This window comes from Hippichthys cyanospilos, chromosome 3 (assembly GCF_059441005.1).
Source record: "Hippichthys cyanospilos isolate Australia breed blue-spotted pipefish chromosome 3, RoL_Hcya_1.0, whole genome shotgun sequence".
NCBI classification, from domain to species: Eukaryota; Metazoa; Chordata; class Actinopteri; order Syngnathiformes; family Syngnathidae; genus Hippichthys; species Hippichthys cyanospilos.
The window spans coordinates 16,416,269-16,438,572 of NC_142371.1; the positions used below are offsets into that span (position 1 = coordinate 16,416,269).

Below are 22,304 nucleotides of genomic sequence, written 5' to 3' on the forward strand. Positions count from 1 at the left end.
GCTCGTAAAATTCGGTCAGCCGAACTCAAGTGGTTGCGCGTCCGCCCGCGGTATCGCCACCAGGTGCTAGTATAAAACACTGACTCATAAAAAACTCCAGCGGTTCTCAAATGGGTGTGCCAGTACTTTTTGGCCTTATAATATAAATAAGACATAAGCGAAATGCGGACTTTTCTACTAAATTGGACCAAGTTATATCAGAAGTTGCGATATTAAGATGGTGATGATGACGAATGCTACATTTATGTCCATTCTATATATTTTGCTGCAACATTTGTCAATATCTGTTGTTGGTTTATGCCCACGTCTTGTAAATGCTCCTTGAAGCTTAGACTTACTTTGTCCGTTTTACTGAGCGAATTTTTGGGACTCCAAAAATTTCTGTTGGGACCCATAGATTTTCAGTATTGCGAATCTCAGGGACCCACTTTCCAGAGGTCAAATCAGCACACGGTTTTGTGCCCAAAATGTGTCTGTACAGGTTTTTTGGTATTGTTTTTGTGGTCTGCAGAAAAAAAAATACATCCATGGTGATTTGAAGTCTATACTTTATTTGTATAGCACTTTTGTTCACACGGTTCCAACAGCGCGGCTCACATTCTAATCAGTCAGTGGTGCTCTTGATCCAACACAATCGGGATGAAATGGCACAAGAACTTGGAGTGTTTTCACTTTGTTGTAAGAAAAATTCTTAAAAGTGTACTGGTTCGCTTTTAAATAATTTAAAGCAGTTTATACAAAGCCAAGCATCGAGGTGGATCGTTTTTTTGTTTTGTTTTTTTTTAAATATAAATAGTCCACGGAAAAGCCCCGCTTACATGACCAAGGTAGAAAGAAAATTCAACACGAACCTTTTTCACTCTTTGTAAAAGGTCTTAAAAGATGCACGCACGTGCGCGCGCACACACACGCACACGCACTCATGCACACACACACACACAGTGTGTTGGGGTTTCTAGAAAGGCAAAGACCCCACTGTGACAACACGAATCCCGTAAAAAAAAAAAAAAAAAAAAAAATCCCGGAGCCCCATACGCAAGTTTGTCCCGGCGCAGGTCTAGGTCTAGGGGTCCACGAAGGAGACCATGATGTACCTGGTCCCGCTGGTGGTGGGCAGGCCCTCGTGGTAGTGGGTCAGGCGTCCGGGGTGCATGAAGGACCAGCCCTTGCGGGGCGACTCCACGTTGCAGTCGTACCGCAGGAAGCGGCAACCCCCGCCCTGCAAGGCGCGCCGCCGCTCGGTCAGGGGGAACGGGGGCGGAGCCGGGCCGGGCCGGGCCGGGCCGGCGCTAACGTACCTGGTAGTCCACGTCCTTGCTGTTGAGGGCGATGTTGATGGTGAAGGTGGACGAGTCGTGATGCGGCCGCAGCGACGGCTGCTCGTCCGGACGGTAGCGCACCACGAAATTCATGATGGCCTGAGCCTGCGTCCCGCCGCACAGACACGCGCAAGCTAATCAGCGTTTTACCTTTGTTATGGGCGCCCGCTTGACGCACGTATTGCTTTGAAGACAGATAACAGTACGTTTCATTCGAAAATGCGGGGATCTTTACGGTGTCAAACTATAGGAAGCTATTCATCTGTTTCAGTTTTCATGTAAAGTCATTCAAAACCAGGAATGGATTTTCACCTATTTTTACGAGTCCGGACATTAAATCTCAGATACTTTGGTATTAAATCAATACGGAGATATTAGAGACATTCATTTGCAGACACCTAAATATTAAATCAATACTTAATTATCTGGGATTGAACGTGTAGCTTGCTAGTATCGCATTTATACTTTTTTTTACAAAAAGGGGATGTAGGTTCCCCCCAAAAAACAAACAAAAAATAAAAATACGTCTTTGGCACTGAACGAGTGAAGTAGAGCTGTCACTGTGAAATACTTTTAAAAACGATTAGTTATGTTTTGATATGTAAATGAACCTAAAAATGGAACAAAAGCGCAAAAAAAAGTCACTCTTTACTTTGCATATTTTGGGAACCTAAGAGTGATAAACAAAGTAACGCTGTACTGTATCAATAGATCGTTATTTCATTTTGCCTCGAAGCGGGCGGCAAAACAAACGATCCTCCAATCGCTGTTTATTTTGTACTGTTTAGTGGACTAAAACAAACAACTATGTAGCCCACTCCAGGGGGATGGATTCAGCCGCCCCTTGTGGCCGCTGTCGGGAATGCATTTTGTCGCGAGGACGGACGGCGCGGTTTCACCCGGGAGCGGTCGGCGGCGTCCGTTTCTCTCTCTGCAAAACGAGTCGATCCAACGAGCCGTGACTGCGGATTACACGCCGGCTAATGTTGGTGATCTAGCGCCGCCTTGTACGCGCGACGCCGGTTAGCATTTTGCTTTGCGCATTTCCCTTTGCTATATGTTAGCCCGCGCAAAGGTTTTGCCTGGACAAGTACTCATTTGTATCGAATTAACATTTTGTATGGGAAGCGATAGCGTTCGTATGATTGATTTCACCGGTGTCATTCGTGTGCGGAGGAGTCGGGGAGCCGGTACCTTGGGCGAGTATCCCGGATAGAGTTTTTCCGTGATGGGCGCAATGTACTCTTTGAGAAACTTGAGCCATTCCTTCTCAAATCCGATCTGATTCATGTGGATGTCCACGGTGGGAACGTTTTCGTAGCCCCCGGCCAGACGCTCGTCCTGCGCCGCACAAAGGCAAAAAGGTCACCCCCCGAGCATCTTGCGGGGGGGGAGCCGACGCGGGCGCACCTTGTGCTTCCCGCCGGACCACTGGCCGTAGTCTTCCATGGTCTCCACCAGGTCGTCGCACATCTTTTCCGAGAAGGCCGGGAACCAGTAGACGTCCGGACACGGCTGGGAGAGCCGCCCAAAATCACAGTCATAATAACAATAATAATACCCAAACCCGTGGATAGGACGCACCCTAAATTTTCGGGTCAAATTCTTTGTTTCTATGTACACACGGCAACACTTTGGCGACAATGTCAAAATCTTAGCAAAACTGAATAAATCTCATCTATGTCAATCCTTCATATTTTCATGAGTTTGGATCTGTAAGTGACATATTTGTTGCGGGTTAAGTCAACCCCTGGGATAAATTCCCAACACCCAACTCGCGCTTTTAGATGTTTTCGACGGATGATGATCACTAGGAGGCTAAACGATTGCACGGATTGACAAAACCTGTTGACTTTTCCCTTCTAAACGCTTGCAAACGGCGGGTGGATCGGTACGCCCTATAGGTGGCAGCTTTAGGCCACGAACAGCCCAAAAATATTGAACACCCGATGTTTTAGCATGTGTTTCACCCGCTTTTTGGGTCAAAACTCCACTTATTCAAATCTTTATTCAATCTAATTGTTCTTGTTTATAGGACGCATGCATACTTTTGGGGGAAAATCTTATATTTGGGGGATTATGGTAATAATGGTAACTCACCTGCTCAACAAAGCTCTTGGGATCCTCAAAGATCTTGGAGTAGTTCTCGTGGATGTACTTGGCCCTCCAGTCCTGTCGTAGACCCGGCTCAGTTTAGTCAATGATAATCAAAAACATGACTACGGGAGAAAGAGGACAGCTGGTGCTTTTTTTCTCTCTCTCTCTCTCTCTCTCACACACACTCATAGAAATGGAATTAAGTGTAGATATGGGATGTATATTTTCATTTTCAGAGCCGTAGCCCGATTTGGTAAAAATGCATGACATTGAAAGAGGGGGCTAACTAAGAACAATGAGCCAACTAGGAAGGGAGGTCATCTCTTACTTTAGGTCTTAAAAGGAATTGATTCATTTAGGCGGCTGAAGCACCGATTAGGTGATTAAGCACTGAATGAACGGACCGCGCAAGCGGCCAATTATTTACGGGACCGAAGTCATCGATTAATACTGCTATAGAAATGATTTGATGGTATTTGAAGATAAGACGACTCCTCGCACTAACTCCTCACGGGCATATAGTCTCCCCGAAAGGCGTCACAAACGTCAATTTCACGACGGAGCTCAGATTTCGCATTTTCCGATCGATTTGGACGCCGCGGGCACACGGCGGGCGAGGCTTTAAAGGCTCACCAGAGGGTTGTCAAAGATCTGCCACATGTCCGGGTGCAGCCTGGACACGTTGAAGTTGTTGGACGACACCAGGCGGCCAAAGTCGTCGCGGTTGGACACCAACATGAACACTCCCTGCGGCGGGGTCAAGCGGCTTTCCCGTCGCCGTTTGGGTTCATCCGCCGCGCGCGACCGAAGCTAACCTGCTCTCGGACCCTGCGGCAGAAGGCCATGTCCGGGTCCAAGTCGGGGTCCTCGTACAGGTCCACCTCGGCCAGCTTGGAGCGCAGCACGCTACCTTTGATCAGGTAGGCCTGGGACATGTACGGGACGTTCCACAGCCCGCTGCGAGGCAAGCCGGCGCGCGAGCCGGGTGAGTCCTAAAGCGTCCCGCGGGGACGGCGGGGACCGGGCGGCCGCGGGACTCACGTCCTCTTCCCTTGAACGATCTCGATGTAGTCTTCCGATCTGGAGTAGTAGCCTTCGGCGTTCAGGGCGCCCCAGAAGTTGCTCCACAGCTTGCCGGGTTTGGACAGCATGGGCGCGATGACCGACCTGGAAAAAATACCGAGGGAGGGAGGGAGGGAGGGAGGGAGGGAGGGAGGGAGGGAGGGAGGGAGGGAGGGAGGGAGGGAGGGACTCTTTTACGGTGCTGAGAAAACCTCAAGCTTTCAATCGCGGCCAAACCGTTTCTCACTGGAAATAAGCGCTCGGTGCTTCTATGCCCTTTTTCTTAATCCCCCCCAAAAAACGGCATCTAACAAGGCAGAATATGATTGGTTACTTGCGGGGTTGAGGTGACGAGCCGCCTAAATAATTAGAGGGCATTTGCTGTTGTACTGTTTCAACCTTCTCGGCATTGGAGGAGGATACGGACGTCTTTGCGTGAACCCCTCGGGACCGAAGCGTCACGCGGGAGGACGTGACACCATCGCATGTCGAAATACACTCAATTTTGGGGACGTCCGCTTCTGGGAGATGATGGGACCGAGCTTCACTCATCAAAACGGAGCGGCTTGGCGCGCCCTCCGAGCCCATTTTGCTATTGCTCCCGGGAACACCGAGTAGAAACCTGGCACGCGTTTCGTGCTTTGCCCATACTCTCAATTTAGCTGCTGGCTTGAAAAGGTTGGTTTTCAGAGCTGTTTGTCATAAATGTACTGAGAAATAGTTTTTCAAATAACATGCAATTCCTTAGGAAATGATTAGATGGCATTTTGGTGGCACGCCCGGATGATAATCCCTAGTCAAGGGTGTCAGCTAGCCTCCATAAAAAACGTATTTGATGAGAATTCAATTCATCAATTCAATTTTTATTACTACTCTAAAGGAGGAGAATTCTCATCCATGGCATCCATGCACCAAACGGTCAATATTTTGTTTAAATAATGAAATCGCTTGCGTTCAGTGGAGACAAAACAAACAAAAACCAAAAAACGGTGACATATCTGTGCTCAGCCCGCGCCTACGGGCGACCCAGGCCGCTTACTTGTTCTCCTCCATGAGGATCCTCAAGGCGTCGGGGTTGGTGAGGACAACGTCCGAGTCGATGCTGAAGTAGTAGTCGCAACGGGGGTCCTTCCGGCACGCCTCCCTGAAGGCATCCGCGCGGCGCTTAGCTCCATGGCGGAAGCGGGCCGTGACGGGCGGCGCGCTTACACGGCCATCTTGCGGGCGCGGCCCTCCTGCAGGTTCTCCTCGGGTCCCACCAGCACCGCGTCGGGGAAAAGGCCACGGTGGCGCTGCCAGAAGCGGTGGACGTGCTGTTCGTGGTACACCACCTGTTCCGAGAAGATTCAATACATTTCCCAAATTTTCGTTTTTTCTTTTTTTTCCTCATGTACATCTGCTTTTTCTATTTATTTCATTTATGTTTATATAATCATCATTTCTTCGGCACCGCCAACAACAAAAAAACAAAAGCGTATTGTTCCATCTGTACGGAGTACTCACATTGTTGTGTATGAAGAGATGGATGCGCGTGAGGGGATAATTGAGTGTGGTCAGCCGCTCCAAGAACTCCTCCATGAAGGGCGTGGCGTGGTGGATAAAGACGGCCACGTGCACCAGCGGCATGTCCTGGTCCTGAAATCGCAAAAAAGAAATGAATGGCCCGATGCGGTCCTCTGGCACACGAAGCGGCAGCGTGGGCATCTCACGCACGTCTACGTCGTCGAAGAAGACGAGGTCGTCGTCGCAGTTGCCGCAGCCTTCCTCATACGTCCACGCCGTCGGGACGTAGTTGGCCAGATAGTTGAGTTGAAGCTGACGGGAAAAAGTCACATCACCATTCGGTGCGCCGAAAACCATCGCTCGTGATTATGAACGAACACGTTGATTGTTTTTTATGTTACGTGCTGCTTCTTTAAAAAAAAAAGGCCAATCGATGGACGTGTTGATGAACAATCGGAATGAATCATCTCTATCGGTCGATTGTCCCATCATTTTGACTGGATGTCTACATTGTCTGGTACCAAAAATGATCAATTTTGTTTCAGTTAGCTTCAAGGATCATTTGTGTTGATACCTGGGATCAGATGTCAGAAAACGTTAAAGTACGCCTTTGGGATTGAATGAGTTCATATCGTGGTTGTATTACATACGTTAGTGGCACAAAGCCAGGCGTAAAACAATCGTGAAATTGTTGTTTGGTGCTCCGGGAGGACTTTTGCAGCCTACCTTGGTGGGTCCGTTGCCGTGAACGACAACAGGAAGCGTGTCGTAGGCCACGTTCCTCACGCGGACCCTGGCCCTCTCGAACTTCAGGACCACTTCGTCTGACAAAAAAACAAAACAAAAAACAAAACACCACATGGCAGGCGGGCAGGTCGGGCAACAGCTTGCTTCCCAACGCAAGGGGCGCTGTGCGGGGTCTTACCGACAGCGCCGTTGAGGTTCTGGAAGATTCTGGAGCGGTGGTCCAGCGTCATGTTGAATTTAGTCTGAGAGGAACGGAAACATAAAATGACCGTGGCAAAATAAAAACACACCCACCGATGGCGTGGGCGTGGCGGGTCGAACGCCATTTTACCCGCTGCGCTCGGTCCAAGTAGATTTTGGTGTAGAAGAGCTGGTCGTCGTCGTCGTCTTTCAGCTTCCACTGCTGGACCACGCCGTTGATGTCCGGCGCGTAGCCCATGAACCCTGACGGACGCACAAGTTTATTTGAAGTCCTTAGCAGAACAAAAAATACAAAACATGATACACACTTGATTCCAATATGTGTGTTTGGGCCAATCGTTAGGTTCATGTAAGCTAGAACATCTAATAAACGACAAACCAGAAAGAAGACAACTATCTTTTTCTCGCGAGGAGAGTGAAGAGGAACCTACACCTTGTCAGACCTCCTTCCGGTCTAACCGCTCCTAGTTACAAAGCCATTCCTGCCATAAGGGTTGGGGGAAACATATGGCAACATCAGATTTCAAACTCACCTCAGGAATAACGTCAACATTTTTCTATCGTCTGATTGGTCGGTCTGAGCTCAACCGTTTATCCCGAGAAACGGAACGGAGCTAGGAAAAATTCGGAAATGACCAAGGCCGGCTTCTCACCTCCCGAGTTGAGGTAGCGTTTTCCGGAATGCACGGCGGGGTACTTGGGAGCCAGCCTCTGGTCCGGCCAGCAGAAGCCCTCGGCGGAGAAGATCACGCGGTGGCCCAGCCGCGAGAATTTGTACAGGAGTTCTTGGGGACCCGAAGCGAAGACCACATCGTAGCTGGAGGGCAAAACGGCGAGGGTTCCCCTGAAAATGTAGCCAGCTCCTCAAGACACAAAGGTGGGCGTTACCTGTCCACAAACAAGATCACCAGGTCTTCCTGCTGCGAGTGTTTGAGGAGCTCCTTCTTCAGCCAGCGCACCTTCTGCCCGCCGCCCACCGTGCGAGCGATGTCGCCCCCTTTCCATTCCTCTCCAAGGCCTAGAACCTGAAGGCCGGCATTACAATCACCACCGCCAGCATCGTCATCATCATCATCATCACTGGTTTACCTTCACGGTGTAGTTGAACTCTCTGGCTGTCCTCATGAAACGCAAAAAGCCATCCGTCTCCTCTGTCGCAGCCGTGATGACCAGAAGCTTCTCTGCATGCACACAAACACCTTACAATTTTCCATAGGAGGAATTCCACACAGAGGTGGGAAAAAAAATGGGAAGGACCCTAAGGGTCATTTTAAACAAGCCAAAGGTTGATGTCGTTGCCATGACAACGGCATTTTGCTACACAAGCTTCCCTCCCTCCAGACGCGCGGGTCCAATCGGAAGAAAAAACAAATAAGATTGAAACGCAATTTTAGCAGTGATTTGCACATAAATACGTGCATTCCACCGTGACGTTGTCGCCACCTGGTGGACATTTAAGAGCCATTTCACAGGGGTTAAAGTAAGTGGAAAATGTGAGGAAAAGTCCAAAACTAGATGAGTAGAAAACGCGTTAATTAATGGGGGGGAAAGACGCAGGAAAGTCGAGATGAGGTTTGAGCGGAAAACGGCGGTCCGCCTGGCTCGCCTGGACACCCTCCAAAGTGGCTTTACCTGGCGAGAGGCTCCGAGGTTGAGCCCCGGAGGAAGCGCGGAGCATAACGCCGAGCGTTAGCAAGCCGAGGAGCCAGGAAGACATGGCAGCGGCCACTTGTCGATGTAAACGCTGCCGTTCGTTTGCAAATGACTCCGCTCCTCTCTCTTCGCAGCTACGACGGAAGCCTGGCGAAATATCGCGAGGATAACAATCCCAGTTGGCACGTAAACGTCAACGGGAAGTGGGCGTGCCGCCGTGCTCAACGCGGTGGCCAATGACAAGCGCGATAGCTTTGATTGACGGGGCTTCTTGCCAATCGAGATGAAACAAATGTGATTCGGGTTGTTTTTGCCCTCAGGCTACAGAAACTTCGCGAAAGTGGACCTCAAATTTGCCATGTGTACACGGGTTCAGTATTGACGTTGTCAGTGTGCGCTTGAGGATGCTAAAACAACTTTAAAACATTTTGTGGCCTAATTAAAATACATATTTGCTGGTTGGACAACAAACACAGCTGTACGTCTACGTCAACGGAATGTGAGGGCCGCCCATTCTCATGGGGGCGACCAATGACAAGCGTGATAAGCTTTGATTGACGGGGCTTTCTGCCAATCGCGATAAAGCAAAGATTTTTTTTTTTTAATGTCCTTAGGCTACAGAAACTTCGCGAAAGTGGAACTCAAATTTGCCACGTCACACGGGTTCACCATTCACCTTGTCAATGTGCGCTTGAGGATACTGCAACAACTTTAAAACACATCATGAGGTAATTAAATTACACATCTGCTGGTCGGACAAGAAACATACATAGCTGTACGTCAAAAGTAAATGATTTGCCGCCCACCTAAAAGAGGCGACCAATAAGAAGCTCGACAGCTCTGGCTGACGGGGCTCCTTGCCAATCGGGCGTGTCGACCAACGAGCCAATCACAGAAAGTCAAACGGTATTTTATTTATTTATTTGTCTTACGTGTCCTGGGGGTACCGAAAGTTCTCGTTTGCCACGTCACACGCTTTAACTGTCAACGAGTTGATTGTCAAACTAAAAGGCCGTCGGCATATTTGAAACACATATTATACCGTCGGAATATGTACCCTTTTTACCATTTCCAGGTGGCTTCTTCGCGGTCTTTTTTGCAGTTATAAAAAGCACGATAGAAGTCCCGCCCCTTGTTGTCACTGCTGCCTAGCAACAAGATCCCAACAACAACAGAAAAAAGCTGCCTCTTTTCAATGGTTGAATTCGAGGAGCGCAATGTCAAAGAGGCCACGCTTTTTCACACCGGCTCAGGTGTCGGCTCACAACACTGCGGCTGATCTCTGGGTGTCGTACTTGGGCAGAGTGTGCGACCTGACCCCCCTGGTGAAGCAGCACGAGGGTGAGCGGCATCACCATCCCAGATGATCATAAGATTCATCAGGAGAGAAACGATGGGGATTTTGACGAGAGAAAGCTTTTGCGCGTTTACGCGGTATTAGAGAATGCCAATGTGCGAAACGTGCCACACCATTGTACCGGTTGAAGAAATGTGAATCGACTCTAAAATGCCCCCGTTCGTTTATAGCCGGCAGGCGGCTCTTTTGATCTCCCCCAGGTTTCGTTCAAGGTCGTCAGTAGTCACAACAAGAGCAAAAGTAAAACGTCATCAGTCTTGGTCAACTAAAACTAGACTGACATTTGATTGGTTTTCATCAACTAAAACTAGACTAAAATGTCCGTTTTTTGTCGACATCGGTCGACTAAAACTAAACGTGGCATTAGTTTCCGACATTAAAACGGCATTAGTTTTCTTGGACTAAACCTACTAGACTGTCATCAGTTTCCATTTTCATTTCCGTTTTCTCTATTTTCGCAGATGAAAACAATCTAAATGACTAAACGATTGTGATTTTATCCTAATTTTGGTTCAAGAAAAGACGCGCGCACGTTCAACAATTCGTATGAGTACGAATTTACACTGTGGCGAGTTTGAATCGTTTCCGTTTGAGTTGAAAACTTTTGGTTGTGAATGGCAGTAATAAGTAGTAAATAACGCATCCCAGTTTTGAAGTAACTTGCCCAGTAAAAACGCGACTGACAACTTGACCCAGGCGACGTTTTGATGCTGCCCATCATCGAGTTCGCGGGCAAGGACATCAGCAGCTGGTTCGACCCCGAGACCGAAGACGTGAGTGCACGAGGCGGCCGGGGGCGCGGCGGCTTTCGGCGCTCAAGCGCACCCGCCCGCCCGCCCGCAGGTGCTGACCTTCGTCCACCCGCTGACGGACTGCGTGAGCTACTACACGCCGCGGGGTCGCTTCGTGCACATCCCGCCGGCCGGCCCGCGTTCCGACTGGGCCAGCGACATCGAGCCGGCCTGGTGGAAGGACCGGCGCTACGAGGTGGGACGGCTGTCGGCCAAAACCAGGTGGATACGCGTCATCAACACGCTGACGTCGCAGGAGCAGCGGCTGGAGGTGAGCCGCGCCTCTACGGAGTAAGATGGCCGCCAAAAAGCCCAACGCCTGTTTTGGCGTCGATCCTTCGGCTTCGCGGATCTGATCCTGTGGGTTTGAGTCGAAGATGCGAATTTGGCATTCATCTCGTGCGAAACGCGCGGTCCGTCTTTTTGACGAGCCGTCGTCTTACTCCGCGCGCTTAGCCTGGCCTCCGCCATCGACGCTAAGCTAGGCTAACGGCTACTCCCCCCGCGGCGGCAGGTGTGCTCGGAGGAGACGCTGGAGGAGATCCTGGAGCGCTACCTGCCGTACAACTCGCACGCGTGCAGCTACACGTGGAAGCACAACGGCACCAGCCTGGACATGAGCAAGACGCTAAGTCAGAACAACGTCCCCGACGACGACGACAAGCTCCAGGAGCTGCGTCTCGACTGCGATCTCTTCACGCCCGCCATCCTCCTGCACTTTAACGACGACCTCACCGAGGGCTGAACTTCGGCTTTCCCCGTCACGCTCCGCTTTGTTTCGGGTTCGCCGTATTGTCCGCGTGACGAGGGGCAAATAAGAACCTTCAATTTTCTCAAAAGTTGACAGTGCGACTTATAATCCGCTGCGCCTTAAATAGTGCATAAATGAAAATTTCTATAACACCTCGTTTCAATTTTTTACACGCTATATATGCTCCAATTTCGAAGCAAATTCTATGGGCGCGAGGCGCAAAACAGTGAGATTTTGTAAAAGCAAGCGCCATTTTATCAAATGTTTTTAAATCAACAAAACAATATATTTGAAGCTTTTAGGTTGCAATTTAATTTGAAAAAGGAGAAATTTCAGTGGAGGAAAACATTTCGGTCAAGTTTTGGTCAAGGAAAACACGACATGTTTGTCTAGTTGCAGTCAATGAAAACACTTTTTGACAGGAAATCCCATGGAATTTCATCGGGCGAAAACTGATGACATTTTAGTCTAGTTTTAAATGATGACCACGTTAGTTTTAGTCAATTAAAACCGATGACGTTTTTTGAAGCCGACAAGAACCAATCACATTCAGTCCGGTTTTAGCTGGGCAAAATGACATAAAACCGATAACGTTTTCAACTCGTTTGGGTCGACAAGAACTGACGACATTCAGCCTTGATATTTTTCGTTTTAGTTCAAAGAAAATTCATGACGGTTTTAGTCTCGTTTTAGCCAAGGAAAAGTGATGGAAATTTCAATGGGCGAGAAGCGCGCGCGCGCACAAAACACACACGGGCAACGGCCCGGTTCGAAGTTCACCCGGCGGCGGTCAGTCACCTCCGGCCGACGTCGACTTTCTCCGTCCCCGCGCTCCTCTCCGTCACCGAGAAGAAGCCGAGAAGCCGATCGCCATGACGACAGAATACCGCGACGACGTCGACGAGGACAGCGGCGCCTTTTGGAACAAAAGTACAAAATTGTTGCGTGCGTGAGTCCGTGCGTATGGCGAGTGCGTCGTGTCAACGGCGGTGTGGCTCTTCCGTTTGTATTTGTATGCTACGCCCCTGCTAAAAAAACAAACAAACAAGCATCCCAGCATAGACCTGCCTGCTTTTGACAAAGCCAGAGGCAAGATTGGGATAAGGAAAAAAAAGCCCCCCCAAAAACATGGCGTTTTTTTCCGGGGTGTGATGTCGCGAGGTCTCATGTATGTAAATTGTGGGTGGCGTATGTATGTTTTCATGTTTTAGCATGCGTGTAAGCTCGTTGCGTGAATTTCTATGTAAGAAAATTGACTACAACTTGAACTTCTGCCAGTTTGGATGCTTTCAAAGGATTCGCGGTGATCAAAATTCATCGTATCGTATCGTATCGTGGGGAAGAATCGTCACGGATTCATTTAATCGTTGAATTATCGAATCGATTACTTGTTTCAACCTCTGAGTGTGTTTGTGCGTGTTGTGCGCAGATGGGGCAATTGTTGGTATCTGATTTTTCTGCCGTTTTGACACGCACGCAGAATTTTTCAAGCCGTTGCCACCTGCCAGTGACGTTTCAATGCGTGGGGTAAAATCATCCCCGAGGAGGCGTGGCATCCCCCGGCCACGCCCACAGAAACATTCCGCTTGCAGATGGTACCTTTTTTGCCTTGTATATTTGCTGACATTTGTTGGACGCGGCAGATCCGCCTCTCGGCCCTCGCTCGAGCGCGTCCAGGCTGGGCCGGCGCTTGTTCCCGGCGGCGACCGCCGCAGCCATCTTGATTCTGACAATTGCGCTGGGAGCCAGCTGTGAGCGCCCCTAAAATATACACACACAGCTCGCTAATATCGCGTTACACGGCCAGAAAAGAAATGTGTGTGCGCGGCAGACTCCAGGATGACGAGTCGCTTGTGGTCGGCGGAGCAAAGTTTTTCCAACGTGAGCCGATCGCTGAACGGCATCCAGAAACTGGCCGCAGGTAAGCGCCCGCCCACCGGCCGCTTAGCGCATTGCGCGCCGGGGTACCTTGTGACGCCTTTGTCCACGTTGCAGACGCCGCCAAAGATTTGGACAGGCTCAAGTTCGCGGTGGCCAGCAACAAAGCCGAGCTGCGCTCAGGTGAGACTCGACAAAGGTTGTCCGCCGTTATCAGGTCCCAGAAGGACTGCGGGAAGGAAGCGGCGAAGGGGGGACGCTGAGAAAAGGAAAGAAGGAACAAAGAAACGAGAAGGAAGGAATGACGGAGAAAGGATTATGAAGGGAGGGAAGCAGCGCGGCTTTTTTTGCGCGTGTCCTTTACGTTTCTTTTTCGGGGGGGAGTCGCGAGACGTTTGAATCGACTGGCAAAGACGCGGGAAGGGCAAAGTGACACGCGGCAGCTCGTCGCCATGTCTTAGCGGGGTTCCGCCACCCTCCCCAAAAAGTAACAGCCATACAGACCCCCCGGCGCCATCACCAAAGTAGCATTCCACTAGGCGTCAGTCTAAGAGTAAGAAAATATTTGACGAAGCCTCACCGCAATCACACGCTGAGGACTTTGCTGGTTTTCAGCCTCGGAGGCCTTGAAGCAGCTGTCCACTTTGGACAGCGTCAGCAGGGCGGTGGCCACTCTCCGCTGCTCCCTGGAACGCCTCGCCAACAACGGTACGCTGCGTTACGCGCGCGCGCCCAGCCGTCCAGTTAATCGTCCGGCCGACCGCTAACGAATCAGGGCGCGAGTGAGTGGGAAACATGCTTACTCAATGTGTGAGTCAATGGTCGGCGAGTGAGAAATATGTTTACGCGTGAGTCAGTGAGCGAGTTGGCTAATGAGACTACCGAGTTAGTTGGCCGGCGAGTTAACGAACCAATGAGCGAGTCGGTCGACGGGCGAATGAATCATTGAGCGAGTGGTAAATATGTTTACTAGGCGAGTTGCTCAATGAACGAGTCAACGGTTGAGGTCAGTGAATGCGTGAGTTAGCGAGTGAGTTAGTTCATGAATGAGTCACCGAGTGAGTTGCTTGGTCAGTGATTTTATGAACCGATGAGTGAATTAGACAGCGAGCGAATCAATCATTAATTGAATTTGCCGAAGGAGCGCATTGATGGGATTGACGTAGCAAGTTACGAAATCAATAAGTGAGTGAGTAAATGAGTTAGCTAGCCAGAAGAGTAAGACGCCGAGTGAAATGCTAATGAATCCGTAGGCAAGTGAGCGACACTTTCAGTTTGGTGAATTAATGAGGCAGCGGTCGAGTTAATCGGTCGGCGAGTTAATGGAGTGAGTTGGTCGGCTCGTTAGAAAAGCAGGTTAGCGCACCAATGAGTGAGTGAGCAAGTTAATAGATCAAAAAGGGAGCAATTTAGCTCACGAGGGAGTGCGAGGTAGTTATCAGTTAGCCGCCAAGTGAAACGATAACGAATCAACGGGTGAATTAGACCGACAGGTTAGAGTGTGAGCGAACGAATCATTTGAGTCAGTCGGCCGGCCGGACTAGTGAACGTGTTTATCAGCGAGCGCGAGCGTTAGTTGGCTAGCCAAGCCTGCGCTCCGAAGGTTCCACGGCCAAAGGCGGCGGCTGCTGTCCCCTGGACTGGCAGAAGTTCGGCTCCAGCTGTTACCTGTTCAGCACCTCGCTGCTGTCCTGGCACGACGCCCGCGACTGGTGCAACGGCCACGAGTCGCACCTGGCCATCATCCTGTCGGACGAGGAGTGGGACTTTGTGCGCAGCCGCTCCTCGGGCCACTTCTTCTGGGTGGGCCTGACGGACGAGAGGACGGGATCGTGGGAGTGGGTCAACCGGACGCCTTACGTCATGAACCGCAGGTGGGCCGCCTCCTCCGTCCTCGCCGCCGAATCCCCCGATACCCGCTTACGGGCGGCGGGGGCCCCCTTTGGCCTCAGGCACTGGCGGCCGGGGCAGCCCGACAGCTGGACCCACCACGGCCTGGGGCCCGGAGATGAGGACTGCGCTCACGTGCACACGGACGGACGCCTCAATGACCTGCACTGCTCCAGCAGGCTGCAGTTCCTCTGCCAGAGGCGCGCCTGACGGCGCCGGGAAAACAAGTCCCCAAAACGCCGCTCGCTGACACTTTTTAATAATTAAACAAAGCGACACGAGCGCCAAAGTTTCTGTCTGTCAACACACGTAAAACGTGATCAAAAACAAAAACCATCCGTCAAAACAAGTACGGATCCTCAAGGCGCGGGGAAGGCCCGGCTGACGACCACCTCGGTGGAGTCTCCGCCCAGATTACAGGCGTCCAGCAAGCACGCCAGCCTCTGATTGGACAGCTGGGCGGCGGCGGCGGCGATGAGGTCCCCTGGCGGGAAGCGGACGGGAAGCGGGGTCACTTTCCGAGAGCCCGTTGGCGCGAGCGCGCGGGCGTACGCACCTGGCGAGGGCGGGGGCGCGTGAGACGAGAAGGCCCCGTGGGACAAGATGGAGGCCCAGGTGTTGCCGTGGGAGCGGCAGGGTGGCGAGAGGAGGGAAGACGGCGACTGAGGGAGGAAGACGGCGGAGATGCACGCGTCGTCCGACAAAGCTGTGGAGGGCAACGTCACGCGTCACGAGCGAAGCGGGGGAGGAAGGGGGAATGGGAGGAAGGAAGGATAGAAGGAAGATCGAATTGAAGAAGAGAAGAGGGAGGGAGGGAGAGAGGGAGGGAGGCAGGGAGGGAGGGAGGATGGATTGATGAACAGATGGATGGATGGAAGGAAGAAAGGAAGGTGAAGAAAGAAAAGAGGGAAAGAAGAATAAATCAAGCGCAGGGGCGAAAAGGGAGGAAGAAAAAAGTAAAGAAGGAAGAATGACGGGAAAGTGGAAAGATGGGGAAAAAGGATGAAAGCATGAAGGAAGAGCGAAAGGAAGCAAGCAAGGAAGGACACGGGCGAGAAGCACCTTTGAGCTTGAGCGTGAAGTAACGGTCGCAGGCGAAGACGGCGCCGCGGTTCAGGCCGTCCCCCCCCATGGCGGCGGCGGCCAGTTGCTTTTTGCCACGGGCGGGCTCGTAGCGCATGCTCAGCGTCTCGGCGGCGGCGCGAGGGAAATCCGACGGCGAGGGGCAGGTGGCGTACGACGAACTGTCCCCGTCCCCTTCGTCCCTCTCCACCCCCTCGTCCTCCTCGTCCGTGTTTTGGAGGAACTCCATGGAAGCCTCGAAAAGAAGGGCTGCGCGAGACCGCGCCTTTTTTTTGCTAGGGTCCGAGCAAGTACCAATACTTTGGCGTCGGTATCGGGCCGATACCTGGATGTATGGGTAACCCCCGTTTGTATCTAACTGCATTACAACAGTCCTTGATTGTCATAATGTTAAGGAGGGCGCTGGCCACCTATCCATTCGTTAAAAAAAAAAAAAAAGCGAATTCTTGTCCCTGGCACACAACCTAAGTATTTCACATCAGAGGTCCCCAACTGCCGGTTCGTGGCCCCGTACCGATCCGTGGATCGACTGGTAACGGCCGCATCTGAAATAACGATGTTTTGCAACGGATTTAGTTTAAGAGTTCATCCATTTGTGCGCCGCCTGTGGCTGTTGATATCGCATTTTGTCCACAGTAAAGATCTCAAGCACGGACCGGTCCGTGGAGATCAAAAAGGTTGGGGACCCCTGTTTTGAAAATTCTCGTCCGTGGCACCGAAATAGTCAACGTCACGTGACATTAGATCCAGATGGACGCACCTGTGTTGTTGATGCCTTCGGGCTGGACGGTCGCACGCGGGCGTCTGCGGGGACACGGTCATGGCACCGGGCCAATCAGAAGGTCTCATTTTTAAGTATAGGGCCCGGCGTGTCCTCACCCCTTTTGCGGCGTGTCCCGGTGAAGCGGTAGCTTCCTTTTGCACGACCTGGGGCGCGCAAATACCTTGGTACCGACGCCATGCGCGGCAAGGAGAAGGCACGCGAGGCGGGAAATGGCGTCACCTGCCGGCGCTAGGAGTCGGCGGCGTGCGAGGCGTGGACTGGCCGACTTTTGAAGCTGGCGAAAACCCGGGCGACGAGGCTGGCGAGGTGGGCAGGGACCAAGATGCATCTTGCCAAAAGATGCAATGCTCCTCCTGAACAGTTGCTCAGATTTATTGGCGCATCGTTATCATAGCGCGGGAACAACTCAAAGAAGGAATTATGGGCGCGCGTGCATTCGTGTGTTCACCTCTCCTCTGCGGCAGCACGTAACCATGGTAACGGTCGCCCGGATGCAGAAGCTGCGTCGCTCCCTGTAACAAAGTTTCTCGAGCTCCCTGAGAAGCTCCGTTCCCCGGATGAAACCGGGCTCACCTGAGGAACACAAAGAGAGGAAAAAAAGGAATGGAGCGGAATGAAGTTTGCGAGACGAGAACGGAAGAAGCAACCGATGACGGGAAAAAGAAGGATGCAAGGGAATGAAAAAAAGATGAAGGTATTAAGGAAGCACACAAAGGAGGGCAACGTCGGTCAGCTGACCTCGCTCGCTTCTCATGTAGGCTTCCAAGGAGACTGGAGGGGGCGGGTAGCGGAAGAATCCGCCGATCAGAGCCGAGCCCAACAGGTCTCCCTCGTCCTGCTGCCGGAACCAGTCGAGGAAGCGGCGCGCCGCCGGCAGCCGGCCGCAGCCGTTGCGCTTGCCTGCCGAAGGAAGCCGTTGAGGCGGCGCCGCCGCCGCCGCCGCGTCACAAAAGAGCCCCGCTTGCTACCTGAGCGCTGCAGCTGAGTGAACGGCGTGTTGGTCAGGTACCGGAGGCCCGTCACCGTCTGGACCACCTTGGCGCGGGAACACACCAACACCGACACTGCGGGCATGCATAAGCGGCCATGCTGCTTATTCACTTTCCTTCCTTCCCTTAACCCTCGCTTTCCTTGAGCTTACATGGGCGGAGCTTGCAGTGCACCTGCGGCTGAGAGGTGGAGAAAAGCTGGATCCAGATTGGTCGAGAGCTGCGTCCGTCCCGCAAGCGCAGCCAGCGATACTCCAACAGCTCGGAGCCTGGGGGCAAACGCCTGCGGTCGGAGCCGGCGCCTGCGGGCATCCGGCGCCGCGGCGACCACCCTCACCCTTTCTCGTGCGCTCGGCGCGCCCCGTGAACGTCAGCAGGCCCACTACGTCGCACACGGAGCCGTGAGAGCGGGACGCCAGTTCCTCGCTGGGACGAGGCCGATCGCAAAAGGTCATTTCAAATGGAGGGAAGGTCCGTGGGCGAGGCCTAACCTGTCGCAGAAGTCGTAGGCGGGCACGGGCGGCAGGCAGTCGGGCGCCACCGACGCTTCGGGGAGCAGGTCCAGGCGAGCGGCGGGATTGCGGCTGTTCACGCTGATCTCTGCGAGGCACACGCCGCAAAGTCATCGCGCCAAAAAGTGCAAGGAAAAGGGAAGGGAGAAGCTGAAATCAAAACAAGGGGTGAGCAAGATAAAGAAATGAAAGGAAAATAGGAAAGAAAGAAGAAAGAAAGGAAGGAAGGAAGGAAGGAAGGAAGGAAGGAAGGAAGGAAGGAAGGAAGGACCGATGTCGTCGCGTTGGGAGCAATATTGGTGCTTGACGCGGAAGTGGCTGAGGCTGACGATGTCGCCGGGCTTGAGGAGGCGGTACCAGTCCACGCAGGCGCCGTTCCACAGCACCAGCGACACGCTCCCCGACGGGTCGCGCGCCTCCAGCTGCGCCTGCGCGCACCGCCCGCGTCAGACGCCGGCGCCTCGTTAAACGCGACCCCCCCCCAGAAGGCGCCCGGGTCCACCTGGTAGGGGAGGGCGCAGTTGCGGTCGGCGCTCCCGTAATACGTCAGGTGCGACTTGGCCGTGATGCGCACCAGCAGCCGGCGCCGGACGGCGCCCCGGACCCAAGCTTCGCCCGCCAAGAAAGCCCGGCGGAGGCCTTCGACAGTCACCGTGGGACGGAGCGCTGCGGCTGGAGCGGGAGGCGCAAAAAGAGAGACGGCCAACGAGAAAGACAAAGGGAGGGGAATCGCGCGAGAAAGGTGGAAATAGAAGGAAGCGAAAGAGGGGGCGGACAAAGTGAGTGAGGCAGAAAGAAAGAGAGGGGAGAGAGATCGTGGGGAGGAGACGGAGAGACAGAAAGAGAGGGGGGAGGGAGCGAGACAGACACATTGGGAGAAATAGAGCGAGCACTCAGAGGGAGAAATAAAGAGAGGGGGGAGTGAGAGAAAGAGACAGGATGGGCGGGAGAGGGAGGACAGAGGCAAAGGATGGATGAGGGAGAGAGAGAGACTTTAGATCAAAAACAAACTGTATATATTTCTCTGCTCGAATATTCCATACGACACAGTAGAAAAAGAAAAGAACCCTTAACAAGTATTTTGGAATGCATACACATTTGGGGGGTAATCGCAGTTCTAGTGAAAAACTATACACGTTTCATTGTATTCCAAATTTTGTAAATGCTTTTAAAGGGGTAGTAACGAAGTTATTTAAGAATACTTTTGTTTTCTTTCAACCACTCAAATTATTCAGTGGCATCAGTTCTATCCATACATATGGAGGTTTCATTTATTTTTTATCCCCTGCCCCCCCAGGACAGAATGAGGGCAAAAAAGAGGGATTGCACCTAAAACATATATATTAAAAACATATCTTATATTTGAGGTATTTGAAGAAGAAAATAACTCTTTTTTTGAATGGCCTTGATCGACTTGATTTGCACCCACCCGGCCCATCTTCCTCCGAGCGAGGGGGCGGCATCTTCCTCCAGGCGTCCCCCTGGAAGTCCACGTTGTTCCAAAGCGGCAGGAAGAGCTTGCGATTGGCCAGCAGAGGACCTGCGGCGCACGCACGTCAACCGACGGCGGGCTCGGCCTCCAATGGCGGGCGGCGCCTTCGGCTTCCTCACCCGACACGTCGGACGAGCCGCTCCAAGGCAGCGAGTCCCAGTCCCGGTCCGGGTTCCCGTCCCACGCGCTCACCTCCACGCTCGCCAGCAAGAAGCTGCGCAGTAAAACAACTGCCCATTTGATCCACGTATCATATGAGAACTACTGTACTTAGATAAGTCTTTTCAAAACACAACCTTCCACTTGCACTCCAATGAAAATGACATCACGTGAGTCGCGTCACGGCTCACTTGTTTTCTGGGATAGGTCATGTGACCTTTGCAAACTTAGCTCAGCCAGACCATATTAGCGAGAGCAAAATGTCGTTTTAAAGGTATTCATTGTCAAAGATCGAGTTGACAGTCAAACGGTGCAAAAGGATTAGCCCCCCCCCTTCAACGTTTTGATACATTTTTGCCACTTTTCAGGTTTCAAATGTAAAGATAATGTATATCATATCAGATATCATATCATCATATATCAATTTCAAAACCATTCCAGGTTATTGTTGTTTGAACGTTTGGGCAGGATTTTGTTTTGTTTTTTTCGGGCCTACCTGTGGTCCTCCGTGCGGTCCGCCAGGCCCGTCATGGCGGGGGCAAAGGCGGCGTTGCGCACGGCCACCCCCCGCCGCAGCACGTGCTTCTCCGCCAGCCCGTTGAGGCGGGGATCCAGAGTGAGGCGCAGGCGGCAGTCGCCGTCGCTCAGCGTCACGTCGTACAGGTCGTCGCCTGGACGCGCCGGCGGCCCGGGGTCAGAGGTGAGCGAGAGGGCCCGAGACGGCGGGCGGGCTCACCGTTAAAGACGGTGTGCGGGAAGTAGACGGAGGAACCCAGGTCTCTGGTGTAGCGCAAGATTTCGCACAGGTAGAGCGCCTCCCTGCAGACCACCTGAAAGCGCTGAGCACACAAGTTAGTCGCACGGCGGCCAGGGCGGTGGCGAAGAGTCTTCTTGTGGGCTGGCCGCGGAGAGAAGAAAACGAAACAAAAGAAACTTCCACTTGTACACTGCGAAAGGAGTCTATTTCAAGCTACAACGGGGCCACTTTGACAGATAAACGTACTCCACACGATAGGAGCTTTTTGTTTTAGCTTTGCTCTCTTCCTGTACCGCTACGGAATTGGCACCTCGGCGTATGCGCAACTCTTCCCTTGATTATATCTCTCCATACTCTCTCACGGACCAGCGACAAAGGACACCAAAGGAGAAAGGAAGGAAGGAGGGAAAGAAGGAATGTGAAGGAAAGATCCAAGAAAGCAAGGAAGGAAGGAATGTGAAGAACGGAAGCAAGGTAAAAGCTATCAAGGAGGAAAGAAAGAAGCAAGGAAGAAATATGACGGCAAAAGGGAAGGATGGAATGTGCGTGAATCAATCAAGGAAGGAAGGAAAATGATTGAATGTGAAGGAAGAGAGATAGGAAGGAAGGAAGGAAGGAAGGAAGGAAGGAAGGAAGGAAGGAAGGAAGGAAGGAAGGACGGACGGAAGGAAGGAAGGCATGTAAATGAAGGAATGTAAATGAAGGATGGGAGAGGAGTGAGGAAGGGAGGAAGAAAGGAAGGAGGGAAGAACGAAGCAATGAAGGAAGAGAGGAAATAGAAAGGAAGGCATGAAGGAACATAATATAGACAGAAGATAGACATAAAAAAGACATAATTAAAAAAAAAACATTCAGTTAGTTGAATGCAATGGGTTACCCTAACCCAAATTCATGTTTGTGTACTCCGGTACAGAATTGCTCACAGATCGATACCTTCTCGACATTAACTTATGCATTGAGCATATATTTACGCATCCTTCGTGTCTCTTTATGACTTTCACAAATGTCAACAAATATGACTTATGTTGGAACCTGGTTAGTAGAGGTTCTGCTCCGCCCCAGAGTTCGGCGTATGATGCAGTCGGGCGCCGCCATTGTGCAAAGTTGTGTTGACAAGCAACATTAACAATGCGCATGCGCCCAACCCTGGCGACGGCAAGTGGGAGGAGACAAATCAGTCATTCGCATGCGCTACCTCTCGGTCATGTCACTTTTGGGATACGACGGCTAGATCATTTCTAGATGGACATTGCAGCCGTTATCGGTCCTTATGAACGAA

General features: G+C 51.9%; 4 protein-coding genes across 7 annotated transcripts; 2 read left to right on the top strand and 2 right to left on the bottom strand.

Moving 5' to 3' along the window:
* Positions 1 to 530: 530 nt before the first annotated feature.
* plod3 (procollagen-lysine, 2-oxoglutarate 5-dioxygenase 3) lies at positions 531 to 8,729 on the bottom strand. Its single transcript, XM_088409500.1, has 19 exons — positions 8,562 to 8,729; positions 8,019 to 8,110; positions 7,818 to 7,954; positions 7,583 to 7,746; positions 7,060 to 7,172; positions 6,907 to 6,970; positions 6,708 to 6,805; positions 6,192 to 6,293; positions 5,982 to 6,113; positions 5,688 to 5,809; positions 5,518 to 5,622; positions 4,458 to 4,583; positions 4,232 to 4,373; positions 4,050 to 4,163; positions 3,420 to 3,491; positions 2,730 to 2,834; positions 2,514 to 2,660; positions 1,299 to 1,424; positions 531 to 1,219 (listed from the first exon to the last, which is right to left on the bottom strand). Exons 1-19 carry the CDS (start codon positions 8,644 to 8,646, stop codon positions 1,064 to 1,066), a joined length of 2,202 nt encoding a protein of 733 aa, XP_088265626.1. The 5' UTR covers positions 8,647 to 8,729; the 3' UTR covers positions 531 to 1,063.
* Positions 8,730 to 9,328: 599 nt separating this feature from the next.
* Positions 9,329 to 11,621, top strand: cyb5d1 (cytochrome b5 domain containing 1). Its single transcript, XM_088409504.1, has 4 exons — positions 9,329 to 9,923; positions 10,636 to 10,712; positions 10,783 to 11,001; positions 11,245 to 11,621. Exons 1-4 carry the CDS (start codon positions 9,800 to 9,802, stop codon positions 11,473 to 11,475), a joined length of 651 nt encoding a protein of 216 aa, XP_088265630.1. The 5' UTR covers positions 9,329 to 9,799; the 3' UTR covers positions 11,476 to 11,621.
* A 620-nt stretch (positions 11,622 to 12,241) lies between these two features.
* On the top strand, positions 12,242 to 15,530 carry asgr1a (asialoglycoprotein receptor 1a). 2 transcript variants are annotated; one of them, XM_088409502.1, is made up of 7 exons: positions 12,242 to 12,411; positions 13,125 to 13,232; positions 13,313 to 13,402; positions 13,477 to 13,542; positions 13,975 to 14,067; positions 14,963 to 15,233; positions 15,312 to 15,530. In XM_088409502.1, exons 1-7 carry the CDS (start codon positions 12,354 to 12,356, stop codon positions 15,457 to 15,459), a joined length of 834 nt encoding a protein of 277 aa, XP_088265628.1. In that variant the 5' UTR covers positions 12,242 to 12,353; the 3' UTR covers positions 15,460 to 15,530. The 2 variants fall into 2 exon arrangements, with proteins under 2 accessions (XP_088265628.1, XP_088265627.1); XM_088409501.1 differs by having other exon boundaries at positions 12,252 to 12,426.
* On the bottom strand, positions 15,493 to 22,134 carry LOC148425943 (RPA-related protein RADX-like). 3 transcript variants are annotated; one of them, XM_088409498.1, is made up of 19 exons: positions 22,058 to 22,134; positions 21,005 to 21,107; positions 20,765 to 20,939; positions 20,229 to 20,323; positions 20,047 to 20,157; positions 19,120 to 19,289; positions 18,889 to 19,045; positions 18,597 to 18,705; positions 18,443 to 18,531; positions 18,258 to 18,374; positions 18,085 to 18,180; positions 17,855 to 18,016; positions 17,565 to 17,689; positions 17,336 to 17,469; positions 17,212 to 17,259; positions 17,093 to 17,136; positions 16,312 to 16,581; positions 15,806 to 15,911; positions 15,493 to 15,733 (listed from the first exon to the last, which is right to left on the bottom strand). In XM_088409498.1, exons 1-19 carry the CDS (start codon positions 22,118 to 22,120, stop codon positions 15,664 to 15,666), a joined length of 2,244 nt encoding a protein of 747 aa, XP_088265624.1. In that variant the 5' UTR covers positions 22,121 to 22,134; the 3' UTR covers positions 15,493 to 15,663. The 3 variants fall into 3 exon arrangements, with proteins under 3 accessions (XP_088265624.1, XP_088265623.1, XP_088265625.1); XM_088409497.1 differs by having other exon boundaries at positions 15,806 to 15,955; XM_088409499.1 differs by lacking the exons at positions 18,889 to 19,045; positions 19,120 to 19,289 and having other exon boundaries at positions 15,806 to 15,955.
* Positions 22,135 to 22,304: the final 170 nt, after the last annotated feature.

Bases quoted from the DNA above. Each gene is read 5' to 3' on its own strand.
- plod3 (XM_088409500.1), bottom strand. From the start codon at position 8,646: ATGTCTTCCTGGCTCCTCGGCTTGCTAACGCTCGGCGTTATGCTCCGC. The intron at 5,623-5,687 runs GTAAGCGCGCCG...GGATGCCTTCAG, and splicing joins CGCGCCCGCAAGATGGCCGT to GGAGGCGTGCCGGAAGGACC. The intron at 1,425-2,513 runs GTACCGGCTCCC...GGCGGGACGCAG, and splicing joins ATCCGGGATACTCGCCCAAG to GCTCAGGCCATCATGAATTT.
- cyb5d1 (XM_088409504.1), top strand. From the start codon at position 9,800: ATGTCAAAGAGGCCACGCTTTTTCACACCGGCTCAGGTGTCGGCTCAC. The intron at 9,924-10,635 runs GTGAGCGGCATC...AACTTGACCCAG, and splicing joins CCTGGTGAAGCAGCACGAGG to GCGACGTTTTGATGCTGCCC. The intron at 10,713-10,782 runs GTGAGTGCACGA...GCCCGCCCGCAG, and splicing joins TCGACCCCGAGACCGAAGAC to GTGCTGACCTTCGTCCACCC.
- asgr1a (XM_088409501.1), top strand. From the start codon at position 12,354: ATGACGACAGAATACCGCGACGACGTCGACGAGGACAGCGGCGCCTTT. The intron at 13,543-13,974 runs GTGAGACTCGAC...GCTGGTTTTCAG, and splicing joins CAAAGCCGAGCTGCGCTCAG to CCTCGGAGGCCTTGAAGCAG. The intron at 14,068-14,962 runs GTACGCTGCGTT...TGCGCTCCGAAG, and splicing joins GGAACGCCTCGCCAACAACG to GTTCCACGGCCAAAGGCGGC.
- LOC148425943 (XM_088409497.1), bottom strand. From the start codon at position 22,120: ATGGCGGCGCCCGACTGCATCATACGCCGAACTCTGGGGCGGAGCAGA. The intron at 20,324-20,764 runs GTAGGCCCGAAA...TTTACTGCGCAG, and splicing joins GACCGCACGGAGGACCACAG to CTTCTTGCTGGCGAGCGTGG. The intron at 20,158-20,228 runs GTGAGGAAGCCG...CGTGCGCCGCAG, and splicing joins CGGCTCGTCCGACGTGTCGG to GTCCTCTGCTGGCCAATCGC.